At 35.0% G+C, this 16343-nt stretch overlaps 1 protein-coding gene across 28 annotated transcripts in view; it reads left to right on the forward strand.

The window, feature by feature from the left end:
• unc80 (unc80, NALCN channel complex subunit) overlaps positions 1 to 16343 on the forward strand; it is an 81441-nt gene that overhangs the window by 20599 nt on the left and 44499 nt on the right. For 22 of the 28 annotated variants that reach the window (XM_067761818.1, XM_067761811.1, XM_067761820.1 and 19 more), the window contains 8 exons: positions 4067 to 4339; positions 9478 to 9504; positions 12717 to 12737; positions 15009 to 15335; positions 15408 to 15627; positions 15690 to 15781; positions 15840 to 15974; positions 16032 to 16342. In XM_067761818.1, the coding sequence (XP_067617919.1) occupies positions 4157 to 4339; positions 9478 to 9504; positions 12717 to 12737; positions 15009 to 15335; positions 15408 to 15627; positions 15690 to 15781; positions 15840 to 15974; positions 16032 to 16342 (1316 nt within the window). In that variant the 5' untranslated portion in view covers positions 4067 to 4156. Of the gene's footprint in view, positions 1 to 3660; positions 3781 to 4066; positions 4340 to 9477; positions 9505 to 12716; positions 12738 to 15008; positions 15336 to 15407; positions 15628 to 15689; positions 15782 to 15839; positions 15975 to 16031; position 16343 lie in introns of those variants that run through there. The other 6 variants (XM_067761817.1, XM_067761824.1, XM_067761823.1 and 3 more) reach the window with 6 other exon arrangements.

Genomic DNA, 16343 nt, shown 5'->3' on the forward strand with positions numbered 1-16343 from the left:
CGGTTCGACATCTATGAAACTCGGACCAGTTGGTGTATGTGGAGATTGAAACCACGTTTTAAACTTTAAACTATATTTTATTAATACGCCTAAATGTATGCGTCTATTTTATTTTTTATTTTTCACAATAAACAAAATTTTTGAAAATTGAAAAATCAATATTGAAACTTAACATATTGATAATACATTTAAAAATTACAAAGTTCTAAGTAACTAAAATACAAAGTTAAATAAAAATAATAACCACTTTTATGGCGATATCTCGAAAAGGCGTCCACCTATATAACTAAGGATCACTCCCTTTTAAAATACTTATTAACACCTTTCATTTGATACCCATAGCGTACAAACACATTCTAGAGTCACTCCTGGTCCACCTTTATGGCGATATCTCACACTGGATCCAAAACTTGGACTCTGGTGAGGACCAGCGTAGCTTTTCCTTGCTGCTAATTCTGGCCGTTGCCGTCCGCACCCTCGTCCAATAGTTCGCGATGCTGTTTGAACGTGGGACGTCGGATTCGCTGGACAGGTAACTCGCCATATCTATATGATATGCTGCCTTTCCGCCGCAGCCTGTCTCAGCGATGAAACCGCTTTATCACTCACGACATGGTCTTTTGAGCTTAGCATCTTGAATGCATGGGCCACGGTGAGGAGTTCCGTCAGGTCTGCCAGAGGTAGCAACCCGCCACCACCTTTGTGGGGCGGCATGAAGACGAGTTCGGGACTAACCCGTTGAGGCAGGTTCATTCTGCATTTGGCTGTTCTCTTTATGATCTTATCGGCCTCGCTAAGATACCCTTTGTCCACGTCTGCCCCTTGCAAAATAAAGTCTAGGCGTGGCAATAAAAACGTTGCCGTAGCATCTATCTTCTGCCATGGAGCCAGCCCTGAGCGGTCCAGTGCCCGCACGTCACTCAGCAGGCCAGCTATGGTGCTCACCGGTGTATGTCTAATCTGGAAGCCAGTGGGTATTCCGAGGTGGTCGTAACTTTGATTGGATAACGGTTGGTTGTACAGGTGTGAAGGAATCGAGATAGATATAGACTTCCTTATATCAAAATTATCAGTATCGGAAAAAATTTGACTAACTTTGACATGTCCGTCTGTCTGTCCGTCCGTTAATACGATAACTTGAGCAAATATTGAGATATCTTCATCAAATTCGGTATACGCGCTTATCTGGACCCAGAATAGATTGATTTTGAAAATGAGCGAAATCGGACGATAACCACGCTCACTTTTTCAATATCGAAATTTTAGAAAAATTAGACGAAATGACGTAAAACATAGATTACAAAAAAAAATTGTGGAATATGGGCGTAGCATCACCCACATTAAGAAGAAGAAAAGGAGTAAATTTGTAAGTTTAACAAGCCGCAAATCAAAAGCGGTTAAGGATATTACATTGAAATTCGGCAGCAGAGACACTATCCTTGCCAAATTTCATATATAGACTCAGTGAATATAATCAAAATTTGTTAAAGACCATGCCCACTTTTCCTAAAGGTCTAACCTTAACAAAGTTTGCAAAAACTCAATGGTATTTAACTACATTTGACTGGTATTCTACCTGAGTAGTGCTGTGGTTGAGTTAAGAACAAAACTTGAACAAATTTTGATGATGGGTGTGACCCGCCCCTTTTTTGTTACTCTTTCCAAAATACTTTTAATGCGATAATCCGAACGGAATTTGGCATAAACATTTTTTTCATAGCTACAACTGTAAAACTGCATTTTTACCCGCTCAAGTTCTCTAGTGGTAGACTCTCTATCCATTTTCTTCTTTTGAACGAAAATGAGTTCAGAATAGAACCATATACATATGTGTTATTGCGCAGCCTTATAACACAACCCAGAGAGCATTTGGATGACAAATTTTTGAATTTGCCTAATTGATTACTCCTTGCAACTAAATATTGATTTTTTATACAATTGAACAAAAGAAAAAATAAACAATATTACTTTTAATGATCAAAAACTCAAAATCATTTTTTGATCACATTGTGAAATCATTTTTAATAACTTTGGCGATTAAATTTTAAAATTTTATAAAAAATTAACAAAGATAATAACAAAATTTGTTTAATTTTTGATGATCAATAACTGAAATCAAATTTCCAATCAAATTTTGGAATAACTTTTGAATCAAATTTGATTACATTCGGTGATCCAAAATTTAAAATTATTTTTCTATCAACTGTCTTAATCTTTTTAGACTACCCTTGTTGACTAAATAATGAATTTTATACTTGTTGAACCTAAACTTTTCATTGAAAATCTGATTTTTCTTCATATGCTCACATTTTTTTAACCATAAAATTCAAAAAAATTATGAGTATACAAAACATATTCAAGACTTAAATAAATGTAGTAAATGCTGTTCTTAACCTAAGATGGCACCTAGCATTTCTCCAGATGCGTCTTACCAAAAGAGGCACACTGTATGTAACCGGTGTACGAAAGTTTTGTGGTGTTTGAACCTCTGTTACGTTAAGCTCGATATGCCTGGACCCAGCTTCAACATCCTTCATGAGTTACGATTGAGAAAAACGTCACGTTACCATTATTTAAGATGAGGATCAGAGATGGTGTTGGATGTTGTAGTCCTGTGTGAACATCGGTCAAGTTAATTATTGCCAATTACGTGCGGTTCAAATAGCTCACCTTCGAACTTCCGGAGGCTTTCATCCGCTGATGAAATATCATCATTATATAGTATTTAATTATGTATTAAATATGATGGAAAAGTGAATCATATTCGTACTCACACATGATTCCAAAACATCATTTAATATGATTGAAAAATTTTCCTAAATATTGTGACGAATATTAGCATCACTAAGCTGCTACTAATAAACGCACAACAACAATTAAGCAGCCACACTTATGTACAAGGCAACGACACATGTGATGCAGTCATCAGCCGAAGTAGTTACTCACACATACGCACGCATATGGCTATGGGAGAGGCGTGGACTGCAGATATACATGTATATGGCTGGTAACTAAACAAGCATGAAATGCAACTATTCTCGAAACAACTATATCTTAGGAGAAGTATACGGACAAAGCAACAGGGAGTACAAAAGCAGCCCAAGCTGAGGAATTACTAATCAGTTTTGATTTAAACACGCTGTTGTGAAGTATAATTGTAATACTCCCAAAGTAGTGTAATAAAGACCATTTTGCAATACAGAATATTGTAGTGATTTATTCAACAGTTTAGCGATTCTAACGTTAGCAGAAGGTTTCAAATAATCGAAATTTCCCGAAATTCGTTACAATATGATAAAAAAATTAGTATGAAATGTTATCAAATGATATTCCAAAATAAGTAAAGCACAATGTAATACTGCTATATTGCTGCTACAGGCTAGGTACACTCACAAACATCAGAGTGCCGATATATTGCTGCCTAAATGTTTTTGTTTTGTATTCAATATTCGAATTTATGTACCTAAATTTATATTTTTTCTTGTCACATTTATGCTGCTAAAATCACAAATATTTTGTAGGCTGTCTTGTTTTGATTTCGAATTCAAAACTCATTGCGAGCATTTTCTATTAGCAATATAAAATTATTATATGCATTTAGGGTACACTTTTATCTCGACGATGCATTGAGTTTTACATAAAAAATACTTTTAAATTTCAGTTTAAGTTTTCAATATTCTGGGGGATGATATTTGAATATTTTTTGCTAAAAATTTTCAAAATATGCTGGCTGGGTATTAACCACCCAAAGCAAACAACAACAGCGTTTCAAATGCGCAGGTGGGTATGTAATGTTCGGTTCTACCTGAACTTAGACTTTCTTACTTGTTATTTAAAAGACTACTGTATAAATTTCTATAAATAGGTGTAAAAAACCTATGATTTGTCTGACATTGGTATCATTTTGGTGCCCAGATCTGGGTATAAAATTTTCGATTATGGTCGAAGCTTTCTTTTTCTTTATTATGTTATATGTGTATATCTATACTTTCATGTGATTTTTTTTTTCATAATTACTTTATGCTTAGTATTCATATACGTAATCATGCTTTTTGTCCTTTCACAGCTTTCTACCACATGCAGCTAAGCGTCTCATGGAGCACTGAACACAATTGAACTCAGTTTTTTGTAGCACTAAAACTTAAACACAATAACAATGGTGACTACATTAACAAGGAATAATAATATACACATAAATAACAATGAAGAATATGACATTGATCAAGATAATGGTATGCAAGACTTGGGCTTACCCGTCTCTGTACAAACATTTTTATGGCGACAAATTGCACCATTCATTCGACCAAAGTTAGGCAAATTGCATGAAGCGAGCTGTATGGTAAGTTTTCATTTTTACTTTTAAAGAATTATTTGTTTTTTGTTAAAGTCACTAAATTGTATCTTTGAAGTGAGCTAAAAGAAGTTCGCATTAAGAATCTCATATGAAATCTTGCTGTTAACAATATAAAGAATGTATAAAAAATTTGGGCGAAACAATATTTAAGAAAGTCCCTCCGAACACTTGTAAATAAAGCAATAAAATTGCGCATTAGCTGTAAATAAACGCTATAAATGTTAAAATAAAATTTAAATAACAGTTTTTTTTAGGTCTTGGATTATATTATTTCAATACGGCCTATAGCGCACGCACACGAGGCAATTAAAATTTCTAGAAAACATAATTACTGCAACTTTGAGATAAATCAATGTTAGTCATTTTTTTTAAAGCGTACACAAATTTTCTTAGTAATGTTTACAAAAACCATGCTTTAAGGATTTTCCTCTTATATTTTTTTCTTTTTAAAGATATATATGTAAGCTTTTAAAACAATAATTATAAACGTGTGATTTTAGAACTTTTCCTCTAAATTGCTTAGGTAGTTAGTGTGCTACCCCTCCTTCTGTGATATCATATTGTAACGAATCTCTCAGAAGAAGTTCGGTATAACTAAAAAAAAAATGTAAGGCGCGATAACCTCCGAAGAGATCTAAGGCCGAGCTTCTCTTTCAATTTGCGTCGTGCTCCTCTTGATTTTCCCTACAAATTGGGCGGACGGGACCTACATGTTTTATGCCGACTCCGAACGGCATCTGCGAGGCAGATGAGTTTTCACTGAGGGCTTTACATGGCAGAAATACACCCGGATTGCTTGCCAAACACTGCCGAGGGGCGATCCCGCTTAGAAAAATTTTCTTTTAATTGAAAAACCTTATTTCTAAAATTTTGATGTTGCTTTGCCCGGGGCGTGAATCCAGGGCATACGGTGTGGTAGGCGGAGCACGCTACCATCACACCACGGAGGCCGCCATTCTATAACTGCGTTTTCTATTATCCTTCGACTCACTGAAATGTAGAATACAAAAAACGCAAATGTTTTCTATATAAAATGTTCTTTATTAATGGCACTGCTATGGTAGATCTCGACAATTTCGCGTACTTCATTTATAGCGTGTTACAATCAAAATTATTCACTATTCCATAGCTTGCGCTGCTTTTACACTCTCAGTTGTATCGTTCGCCTATTTCTCCCAAGTTCTAGCATTGTCGCGAACAGCCTTCTCGATTAGTTGATTGTTTACTTCTCCCATGCCATTGCATCACATATTCTATCTAAAGGTATGTGTGTATATTAGACTATATCGATTTATTAACGGGTATCGCGCCATCGATTTTTTGATTGGATTTGGGCTCAGGAAAAAAAGTTCCACTACGCATACCCAAAAAAATAATTTTCGAGCTTGCGAAATTTCATTTTTTTTTTTTACTTTTTTTATTTTTTGATTGTAAAATTTTCATGAATACCCAAAAGTGTTCGCCAAAAACTTTTTTTTTTTTTGAAAAAACTGGTATAGCCAACTTTTTTAGCGGACATTTTTGGGTCGGACAGGGTAAACATATGAAATTTTTTTAGTAGGTCATGAAAAAAACCTTAAAAATCAAAGTCGAAAAAAAATAAAAAAAAAAAAAAAATGAAATTTCGCAGGCTCGAAATTATTTTTTTGGGTATGCGTAGTGGACCTTTTTTTCCTGAGCCCAAATCCTATCGAAAAAGAAATAAATAAATAAAATGTCCTACAAAGGCCTCACCTTCTCAGCTCTCTGGTGCGCTATCTGCTGCTCCTTTGCAGGTGACTGCCGTGACTCCTCGTAGGGCCGTATTTCCTCGCTAAAATGATAGTGCTCATTATGCTTGCTCTAAACTTGGTGTTTCACACACTTGTAACATCAATGTGTATAAATTTAACTTTAAATATGAGAGAGACACCTGAGTACGTTAAAAATATGTTTGCGGCTTTAATCGACTTTGTTGCATAAATATGTATGTATGTGATGCCGAGATAAAATGAAAATGCATAAAAACTCTGACATAAATACGTAGGCATGATTTGGATAGCTTGCGTTTTTCACCATTTGACATAATTCAACAATGTGTTGTGGACGAATGCTCTCGCCGACCATGTGCTTCATCTTTTGGTTCACAGCGAACACGCAGACAATTTTTTGTTTGGCTATATCTGCTACTTTATTTTATAAGATATCTCGATACTATCGATAGTGTAATTTATTGCTCGTAAATTTTTATTCGAACGTATATGTATACTACCAGACCCGGCAGACGTTGTTCTGCCCTAAATTTGGCCTATCTGCATACATTTTAATAAGCTTTTTCCGTCTAACTCTGCCCTACCCCTCTACTCTGTTTCCTAATCTTTTTATTCACTCCTCCCTCCGTCTTTTTCGCTTCATCTCCATCTTCGTCTCATTCTATCTCTTTCTCAGTCTCTTTCTCTTCTCTCAAGTTTTCCTCCTTCTTCTTCATCTCTTATTGCCAGTCCCAGAGGGTGGTATGTATTTTGTTCCATTCCCATTCGGAGTCTCAGTCCCAGTCCCACTCCGACTCAGTCTCAGTTCCAGTCCTAGTCCTAATCCCAGTCCCAGTCAGTCTCTGGTATACTTCCCGGAAGAAAAGCATCGTAAATACTGCATGCATATTTATTAGTTTTGCCAGGTTGATGCGACTAAATCGAACATCACAATGAACTTTAGAGCTCTCAGCAACAGCTTTCATTTGATATCCATAATACACACACATTCTAGGGGTATCCGGGTCCATGTTTTGGCCTATATCTCGAGACCCTAGTCAATCGGCGGTGTAAAACTTACTCTGTATTATAGCACACATCAACAGCTTCAATTTGATACACACACAAACACATTCTAGGTGTATCCGGGTCCACGTTTTGGTCTATATCTCGAGACCCTAGCCTTCCAGTTGTATGAAAATTATCCTGTACTATAGCACTCATCAACAGCTTTCATTTGATATCCATATTGTATAAACACATTCTAGGGGTACCCGGGTCCACGCTTTGGGCTATATCTCGAGACCCTAGCCTCCTAGTTGTATAAAAATTATCCTGTACTATAGTACTCATCACAGCTTTCATTTGATATCCATATTATATAAACACGTTCTAGGGGTACCCTTTTCCCCGTTTTGGGCTATATCTCGAGACCCTACCCTCCCAGTTGTATGAAAATTATCCTGTACTATAGCACTCATCAACAGCCTTCATTTGATATCCATACTGTATAAACACATTCTAGGGGTACCAGGGTCCACGTTTTGGGCTATATCTCGAGACCCTAGCCTCCCAGTTGTATGAAAATTATCCTGTACTATAGCACTCATCAACAGCTTTCATTTGATATCCATATTGTATAAACACATTCTAGGGGTACCCGGGTCCACGTTTTGGGTTATATCTCGAGACCCTAGCCTGCCAGTCGTATGAAAATTATCCTGTACTATAGCACTCATCAACAGCTTTCATTTGTTATCCATATTGTATAAACACATTCTAGAGGTACCCGGGTCCACGTTTTGGGCTATATCTCGAGACCCTAGCCTCCCAGTTGTATGAAAATTATCCTGTACTATAGCACTCATCAACAGCTTTCATTTGATATCCATATTGTATAAACACATTCTAGGGGTACCCGGGTCCACGTTTTGGCCTATATCTCGAGACCCTAGTCACCCAGTTGTATGAAAATTATCCTGTACTATAGCACTCATCAACAGCTTTCGTTTGATGTCCATATTGTATAAACAAATTCTAGGGGTACCCGGGTCCACGTTTTGATCTCAAGACCCTAGGCACGTAACGAAAAAAAGGTAGACGTTGGCCGATTCTCAGACCTACCCAATATGCTCACAAAATTTCATGAGTATGCGTTCAGCCGTTTCGGAGGAGTTCAGCCTCTAAAACCGTGACAGAAGAACTTTATATATCAGATAAAAATTTCAGAATCCATTTCCAAAATTTGTATAGATTTTAATTCCATTTCCAAACGCAATTGGATTCTATAACAACACCGATTATTGTTTTATCTTAAAGTTGCTAAAAAAGAAACCAAAAACAAATTAAAAATAAATGTGCTGCAGACAAAAAAAACAAAATGTGCTTGAAACTTATTTTTTATTTTTGTATAATGTATTTAAACAAATGTAAGAGTTTTTCAGAAACCTTTTATGTATTTCAATACGTTTAACGCTATGTTCTCAAAGAAAAAATGTATTTTTCCAAAGTGTTTCGCATGAATATGAAGTACAGAAAATAAGAAAAATTGCAGCTTTGTTCGCTTATATTTTAAATTTTCCAAATAAATCGGAATCTCTTACTTATTTTTGATAATTTATCGTTGATCTGTAGAAAATGCTTTTGTATACAATTGGCCGCTCTGATAAAAATATTGAAATACATTCATATATACATATATTAGGCTGGGTCGATTTGTTAACCAATATCGCGCCAACGATTTTTCGATAGGATTTGGGCTCAGGAAAAAAGTCCACTACGCATACCCAAAAAAAATAATTTTCGAGCCTGAGAAAAAAAATGGCGAAAGGGTACATTTTTCGACCAAAACACTCCCCAAAACCCAAAAAATATATATATATTTTTTTTTTCAAAAACCGTTATCGCCAACGTTTTTCCAACAGTTTTTTGAAAAAAAAATATTTTTTGGGTTTTGGGGAGTGTTTTGGTCGAAAAATTTACCCTTTCGCCATGTTTTTTTTTCGCAGGCTCGAAAATTATTTTTTTGGGTATGCCCAGTGGACCTTTTTTTCCTGAGCCCAAATCCTATCGAAAAATCGTTGGCGCGATATTGGTTAACCTTTGTCCATACAAATCGACCCTGGTTAACATATATAGTTAATCCTAAGTACCTATAAATGTTTTGTATGCCATTTCTTTCTTCTCTCTCTTTGTTACTCTTTATTGTGTTTGTCTTTATTCATCGGATTCTTATCAAATCGCTTACTATTTTAAATATTTTTTTGTTGTGTAAAATATTTTTTTTTCGTCATTTAATGCTATATTCTTTAACTTAATTATTTTTTACATAAAAAACGAACATGTTTCTCAAATGTGCTTATTATGTTTGTGTAATATTTATATTTAATGTAGTTTTGTCAACATGCACCAGGACATCATGTAAGTTTACATGCAGACATATTTCAAAACACGTATGTACGGAAAAAAAAAGTTCATAGAGTTTTTTAAAAACGACTAAATGAAGTTTAAAGAAGCATGCAGTTTGAAAATTTAACATACCACGAGTTAAAATTTTGTAGTCCCTTTTTCCAATTGTTGGGTTAGAATGCTTGATTTTTTTTACATTCAATCACATTGGCCCTCATGCATCATTTTGGGCAAAAAATCTAAATGCAACGCATTTTCCCATACAATTGGCATTTCCGAAATGACTCATTATAGCGTATTTTCTCGCATTCAGCCTGCAAATGCTATCAAAATGAAACACGTCAAGAACACAATGATTAAACAATGTATCACAATCTTAGTGCTGTAAATTATGCATGAGGCCCATTGTTAATATATTTTGAACCGGAAACAGTAATAGTATAACTTTCTTCCCTCAAACTACCCAAATATTCGTTTGCTTACTGCCAGTTGATTTTATATATTTTAAATAAGTTTCCTTAATCGTGAAATGTGAACATTTTCGTAAATTTTCCCTTCTCCTATTCTAACTTTAAAGAAATGCTCAAAGACTTTTTATCTCGCATCATACCTCCTGCCTTTTTCCAATACGGGCAACAGATTACGCACTTAACAAATTTGTAAAAAATAGTCTCTAAATAATCACAAAACAGTGCAAAATTTATACCAGCAGATAAAGGTGTCTAAGTTCGGGTGTAACCGAACATTATATACTCAGCGTGAACTTTAATTGTACATTTCATTTCAGATAAATTACTTTTCTACATAACACTTGGCACCGCCCGTTTAAAAGAAAAATGTCTCCCCATTTCATCTTACAATAAAACTTGCTAAGTGAAATATCATTGATTCAAAACTATTTTTTGCTAGTTAGAGCTTATTATTCTAGTCTACGACCCTTTTAAACTTGTTTTATATCTAAGTTGCCGTGGTCTTTAACCGATCTCGTCCATTTTTCCTAGAAATATTTCATGCTATAGGGAAAATCTGTGTACGCAATTTCATTACGATCCGTTAACTTTTCTTCGAGTTATGGCTCCCGAAACATAGAAAATTGCTTAGTTATAAAAGGGGCGGTGCCACAATCATTTTTCAAAATTTGAAATTAAATACCATTGATATAAACCTCTTTTTTGCAAAAATATAGCGTATTTTATTCGTCCACAACCCTTTTAAAAATATTTTATGTAAAAGTGGGCGTGGTCCTTAATCGATTTCGTTAATTTTTCTTCCAAGCATTCCATATAGTAAATGCAACCCCTCTGCCGAATTTTGTTACGATAGGTTTAACGATTTTTAATTTATGATTAATAATATTTGTAAAATTGATTTTATCACAAGTGAGCGGTGCCACGCCCATTTTAAACAAAATTTCCAAATTTTTATTAAGAGTCTCAATATCAGTCTAATTCAATTGTCAAATTTCAACATTCCAGGTGTACTATTTACTAAATTGTCAGGTTTTTAGTGTTTTCCAAAATGTTATATATATAAAAAGCGGGCGTGGTTATCATCCCATTTCGCTCGTTTTCAATACCAATCTATTCTGGGTCCAGACAAGCTCGTGTACCAAATTTGGTGAAGATATCTCAATATTCGTGTTAACGGACGGACAGACGGACGGACATGGCTCAATCAAATTTTTTTTCGATACTGATGATTTTGATACATGGAAGTCTATATCTATCTCGATTCCTTTATACCTGTACAACCTACCGTTATCCAATCAAAGTTAATATACTCTGTGTGCAAAGCACGCTGAGTATAAAAAATCTTGGAGTTTTACTGAACTCAACCATGCACACTCTACAAAGTTCAAGCAATGTTTTTAAAAGTCACATATCTCTGTTTCTATTTCTCCAAACCGCGCCCCATTACAAGTTTGTCATCCTAGACTTGTTAAACAACCAGTTCTTTCAATCCACCACAGATCTTCCCCCCTTAGGGCTTGTGTGTTGGTAATTTATCACTTACAATGGCATCTACATCCCTTTGTCTTGCAGTGTGCATGGTTGTACGGATTGTTAATATCCAACAACAAGATATGCAAGACTATGGGAGCACCCCAAAATATGCAAAACATTCAGTTCACTCTTCGCGTGAGCGAAATGTTGGGAATATCGTTGAAGTAGGGTTTTTTTCATTTCCTACAATAAGATGAACAAAATATATGTTCTGTTGACCATATATTTAATTCTTTATATGTTGTTGTTGTGACTTCACAATTCGTGCAATCCCCTATTTTAAAGTTTCCCTTTTCTTGTTATCCGTTTACGATTGTTATGTAATACATCACGCCCCAGTCCGTTTTTTTAATATTCGATGGGGCAACGCCATGCTAAAAATGTAATTTTTAATCAAAAATTAAATAGTGAAACTTTCTGTTTTATTATATCGCTTTTTTTATTATATGCTTAAGCCCCTATTACTAATACTTAGCATAGACTTGACTTGACTTGGCGTAAACTTGGCAACTTAGCCACGATTATACTCCTCTTGGCGCATACAACCTGGCATCATAATCAGCGTTGAAATTTATTTTTAAATAAATGTCAATTTGTATGACAAAATGTCAAAATGAAATGGAAACAAACAAATGGCATGTCAAAATGTAAACGTCACTTAGAACTTACATAGAAAATCAAAATTCAACAGACTTCTAAGTCAAGTTAAGTGTTGCTAAGTTTTGAGTAATCAGTAACATGCAATGTTCATTTAACAGAACTGTAAGTGACAGTTCTCAAACCAAGTCAAGTCTATGCTAAGTATCAGTAATGAGCCCTTTACGATCCCAAATATACATAATTTTTTTTTTTATAAGAATTGCAATTTTTGAAGCATGTATGTAGTTATTTTTTAAAGATCCATGTAAATACTTAATTAAATTTCTTATTTTGCATGAGTTACTTCCTCGTTAATAACATGTACACAATGTTTGGGATATTCACATGTCATTTGTTATCAGCTTATCTGGTTATGTGGTTCTAATTTTTCCACTGTTTACAAAAACAAAATACACTGCAAACAAATAATTTTCATGCAGATAAGTTGATATTGAGGTGACGTGAATACCCCAAATCTTATACCCTGTGAAAGATAACATAGTAAAATTGTCCTGCTTTTATTGACTCGTATTAAATTGGCTTACTTTTTTTTTTTTTTTGGGATTGCTCTAAATGCAACAGGAATCAAAGGAAGCTTGCAAGGTAAAATGTAGTGTATGCTTATTTCTAGGGATGAGCTCATTCATTTCTTTTTTTATTTAACTTGTTTCACCCTAATGTATCTGAAATACAGTCATGCCCGACTTATAAACTCTGCACCCTTCTAAACTGTATTTCAAATATGAATATCTGGCAATCACGAGTGTATTTCAGAAGGGGAAAAAAGTATTTCATAAAAAATCCAAATATATTTCAGAAATGCTAAAATGTTTTGCATAAAACACAATAGTATTATAGGAAAAAACACATTTGTCTAGAAAATTCAAACTTTAAAAAACTTAAGGAAAAAGTTATATGTTACTATTGTAACGATGCACAAGAGAGAGCAATAATTTGTGCACGTAGTTGTGGCTGGCGATTTTGTAGCCGAACTAACTAGTAACTTCTGGAAATCGAAGAGCCTAGAAGTATGCAGCGTAAACTATAAAAGCGGGGCAGGCGAGTAAGAAGTAATTCAGTTTGATTTGAGATTTGGATTAAGCGCTATCTAGCGAGCTATAGCAGAGTTTCATTTGAGCTGTCAATCAGTTTGGTTATTAAGCAAGCTATTCGTTGCAAAGTATAAGTGTTATTGTGAAGTACTTGAATAAAGGCCATTTTGCATTATTACATATTGGAGTTATTTATTCAACAGTTTAGCGATACGAACTTAGCAGAGGATTGCAAATAAGAGGATTTGCAGCAAATTCGTTACACTATGAATTGTGCCGTGAAAAAACGAAAAGTATTTTACAACAAATCGGCACCTCCTTTAAGGGCCAATTAATGGTGACTTATAACCATATAACCATAACCAAATAAAACAGCTGATCGAACCCACCTTATGGAAATCAATGTAATCGATTAATGATGCCATACAACAACGCGGTTTTTGGTTTCTCGCCATATCTATGACCTAAAAATATTTGAGTTGGTGAATTTAATAACTTTTTGTAGATTTTATTCATTGTTTTGGATACTAAGAGACTTATTTTTTTGTGGAATATGTTTGTAATTTTTTGTGTTTTCTTCATTTTTATGAAATTTTCACGATTTTTAGGTTAAGGCATCATTAATCGATCACATTGGAGATGGTTATAGATATGGGTATGGTTATGGATATGGGTATGGTTACGACTGGGGCGTTAGGCTTAAGGAAGTTTAATTCGCCCTTTAGGTCTATGAGCGGGGATCTCGGTCAATCCAATTGAAATTTCATAATAAAAATAAAACCATTCATAAAAATGAATGTGGCTCTTCCTAACATTAATGGACCAGAAGTAATTGAAAGACGTTTAAAAGGTGTTATTCGGTGTTTTTTTCTAATATATAACTTGGTTGACTTTTATGGATAAAATTTTTTTATGTTACATTTTTATGAAATATCTGAAACTTTCTGAAATACGTTTTAGTTTTTCTGAAATACTATTTCAGCTTTCTTTTATAAATTTGTGGTTTTCTAAAATACATTTTGTATATCCGAAATACATTTGACTTTTTTCTGAAATACATTTGAGCTTTTCTGAAATACAATTGAAATAACTGAAATACATTTGCGATTTTCTGAAATACACTTGCTTGAAATGCTTGAACTTTTCTGCAATTCACTTGAGCTTTCTGAAATACATTTGTTCTTTTCCGAAATATGTTTGTTCTTATGCAATAATTTGTCATCATGAGATGATTGATTCATAGGTTCTGCTCAAACAATGCAACGTCACTAGGTTTTTGCCATAAGATCAAAGCAATATTTCCAAATATTTAATAATATAGTGTTACGAACCTTATAGATCATTGTTATGTCATATGTTAATCAACAAATATATTAATGGATATCTGAAGCGATCTTTCAAACGTGTACTAAATAAAGCGATACTTTAAATTCGATGTTGCGTTCCTGATGATGTTCGGCAAGATTGGACTCCTGGAAGTAAGATTAAAGTTAAATATTGTGGCGAGTTTCGACTATTTCCTGAATATTAATTGCTTTCTTATCAGTTCGTCACACTGAACTGTCGAATAAATGAAGCAAATATTTCTTACAACAAAATCTCCACAACAATGGGCTCGCGCGCTCCTATTGACTCTGAAGTTTACTTCACGCTTAACTCTTAAGTTTAACTCCTAAGCAAACATACACTATGGACTTCTCCGCAAAATATAGATACTTATAAAATGCATGAAGTACTTAAACAAATCTGTGCCTTCTAGAATTACGCCATTATACAAATTAAATTACTTTACTAAAATTTTTCCTTTCACCAACTATTTCAGTCCTTTGAGAAGGTGCTCGTACAAAACATACAATTCGGTTTATCGCCACCACTTACCAAAGCATTGGCTGCCATACCGCGCTGGCGTCTGTTGCAGGCTGCATTACCGCATGTAATGCATTGCGTTGCGGCTCTATTGCACAATCGTGTCAAGGATATGCAAGCCATTGGACCCGTCGAGACAAAATTACTTTACACAATGCAGTGGATATTGCTCTATGCAGCTGAAGAATGTGCCGATGATGAGGGTGGCAACAAAATTTTAAGGGAAGATTTACGGTTACAGAAATCAATAGGCCAATATTTGTTTTCTGTGCCCACAATAACGGTAGAAAAGAGAAACATTTTGTCGTAAAATGTTATTTTTGAAAATATCAAAAAAAAATTCGTCTAATTCTAGCTCTTCGTATATCTCTTCGCACCCATTATACACCACTTGAAAGAATCTGATTTTCAGAATTTTCGCTTGGAAAATGGCATTAAATTGTGGAAAGGTATGTGGGACAATCGTACACCCGGAGCACCCTGTTTTACAGCACCTGTTAAGCCCAAAGCGCGCAATTTATTTGTTGCGCCTACTCCGCGAGGTTCCACAGATGTATTTCCGGGAAGAAAGTTTGGTAAGAGAAAATACTGACCTATAGTTATAATATTTGAAATTAATTCATACGTATAAAAACAGGTAAACATGCTACAAATGTCGATGTTGCCACCTCACCCAAACCCGATTCGCCACAAAGTCAAATATCGGAACAGACAAGGCAGGACGAAGATGTAAGTTTGTTAAATTTATCATTAAATTTTGGTGCGTAATTTCCACAATACAAAACAGAACTCATGGGTTTCTTCACCCAAGGAATTTTTTCCGGAGACCATACCTGAGGAGGCCTCCAGCGTGGAGGATGAACGTGTTGTCATTTTTCGTCTGCCGTCCGCACCGCATATTATGGACAATTCATTTTTTACGGTAAACAAATTTCACTCTCAGACTTAATTTTTTCACAACGCTACCTCTCCTCCTTAGGCTGATGCCAGTTTATTACAGCAACAACAATCTCAAAGTCGACGTGGTAGTCGTCAATCGATACATTCTCGCGACAAAGATAAACCAGCCACGAAATTCGAATTTGATCAACAGGAATTAATGCGTGGCGCGTCGGTTAAGGAGAGGCGCAGTCCATCGCTTGAAAGAGAAAGTCAATCAGAGAGGTCGGAAAGCGTAAGAGTAGACGTATCGGCGGCTACATTTCTAGATGTAGCCGTGCTGAGATGCCTGTTCATTTCGCACTGGCAGGAAGAGGGTATTTTTTGGAGTCTGCAGTATCTGTATAATCGG

This window comes from Eurosta solidaginis, chromosome 1, assembly GCF_040869045.1.
Source record: "Eurosta solidaginis isolate ZX-2024a chromosome 1, ASM4086904v1, whole genome shotgun sequence".
NCBI classification, from domain to species: domain Eukaryota; kingdom Metazoa; phylum Arthropoda; class Insecta; order Diptera; family Tephritidae; genus Eurosta; species Eurosta solidaginis.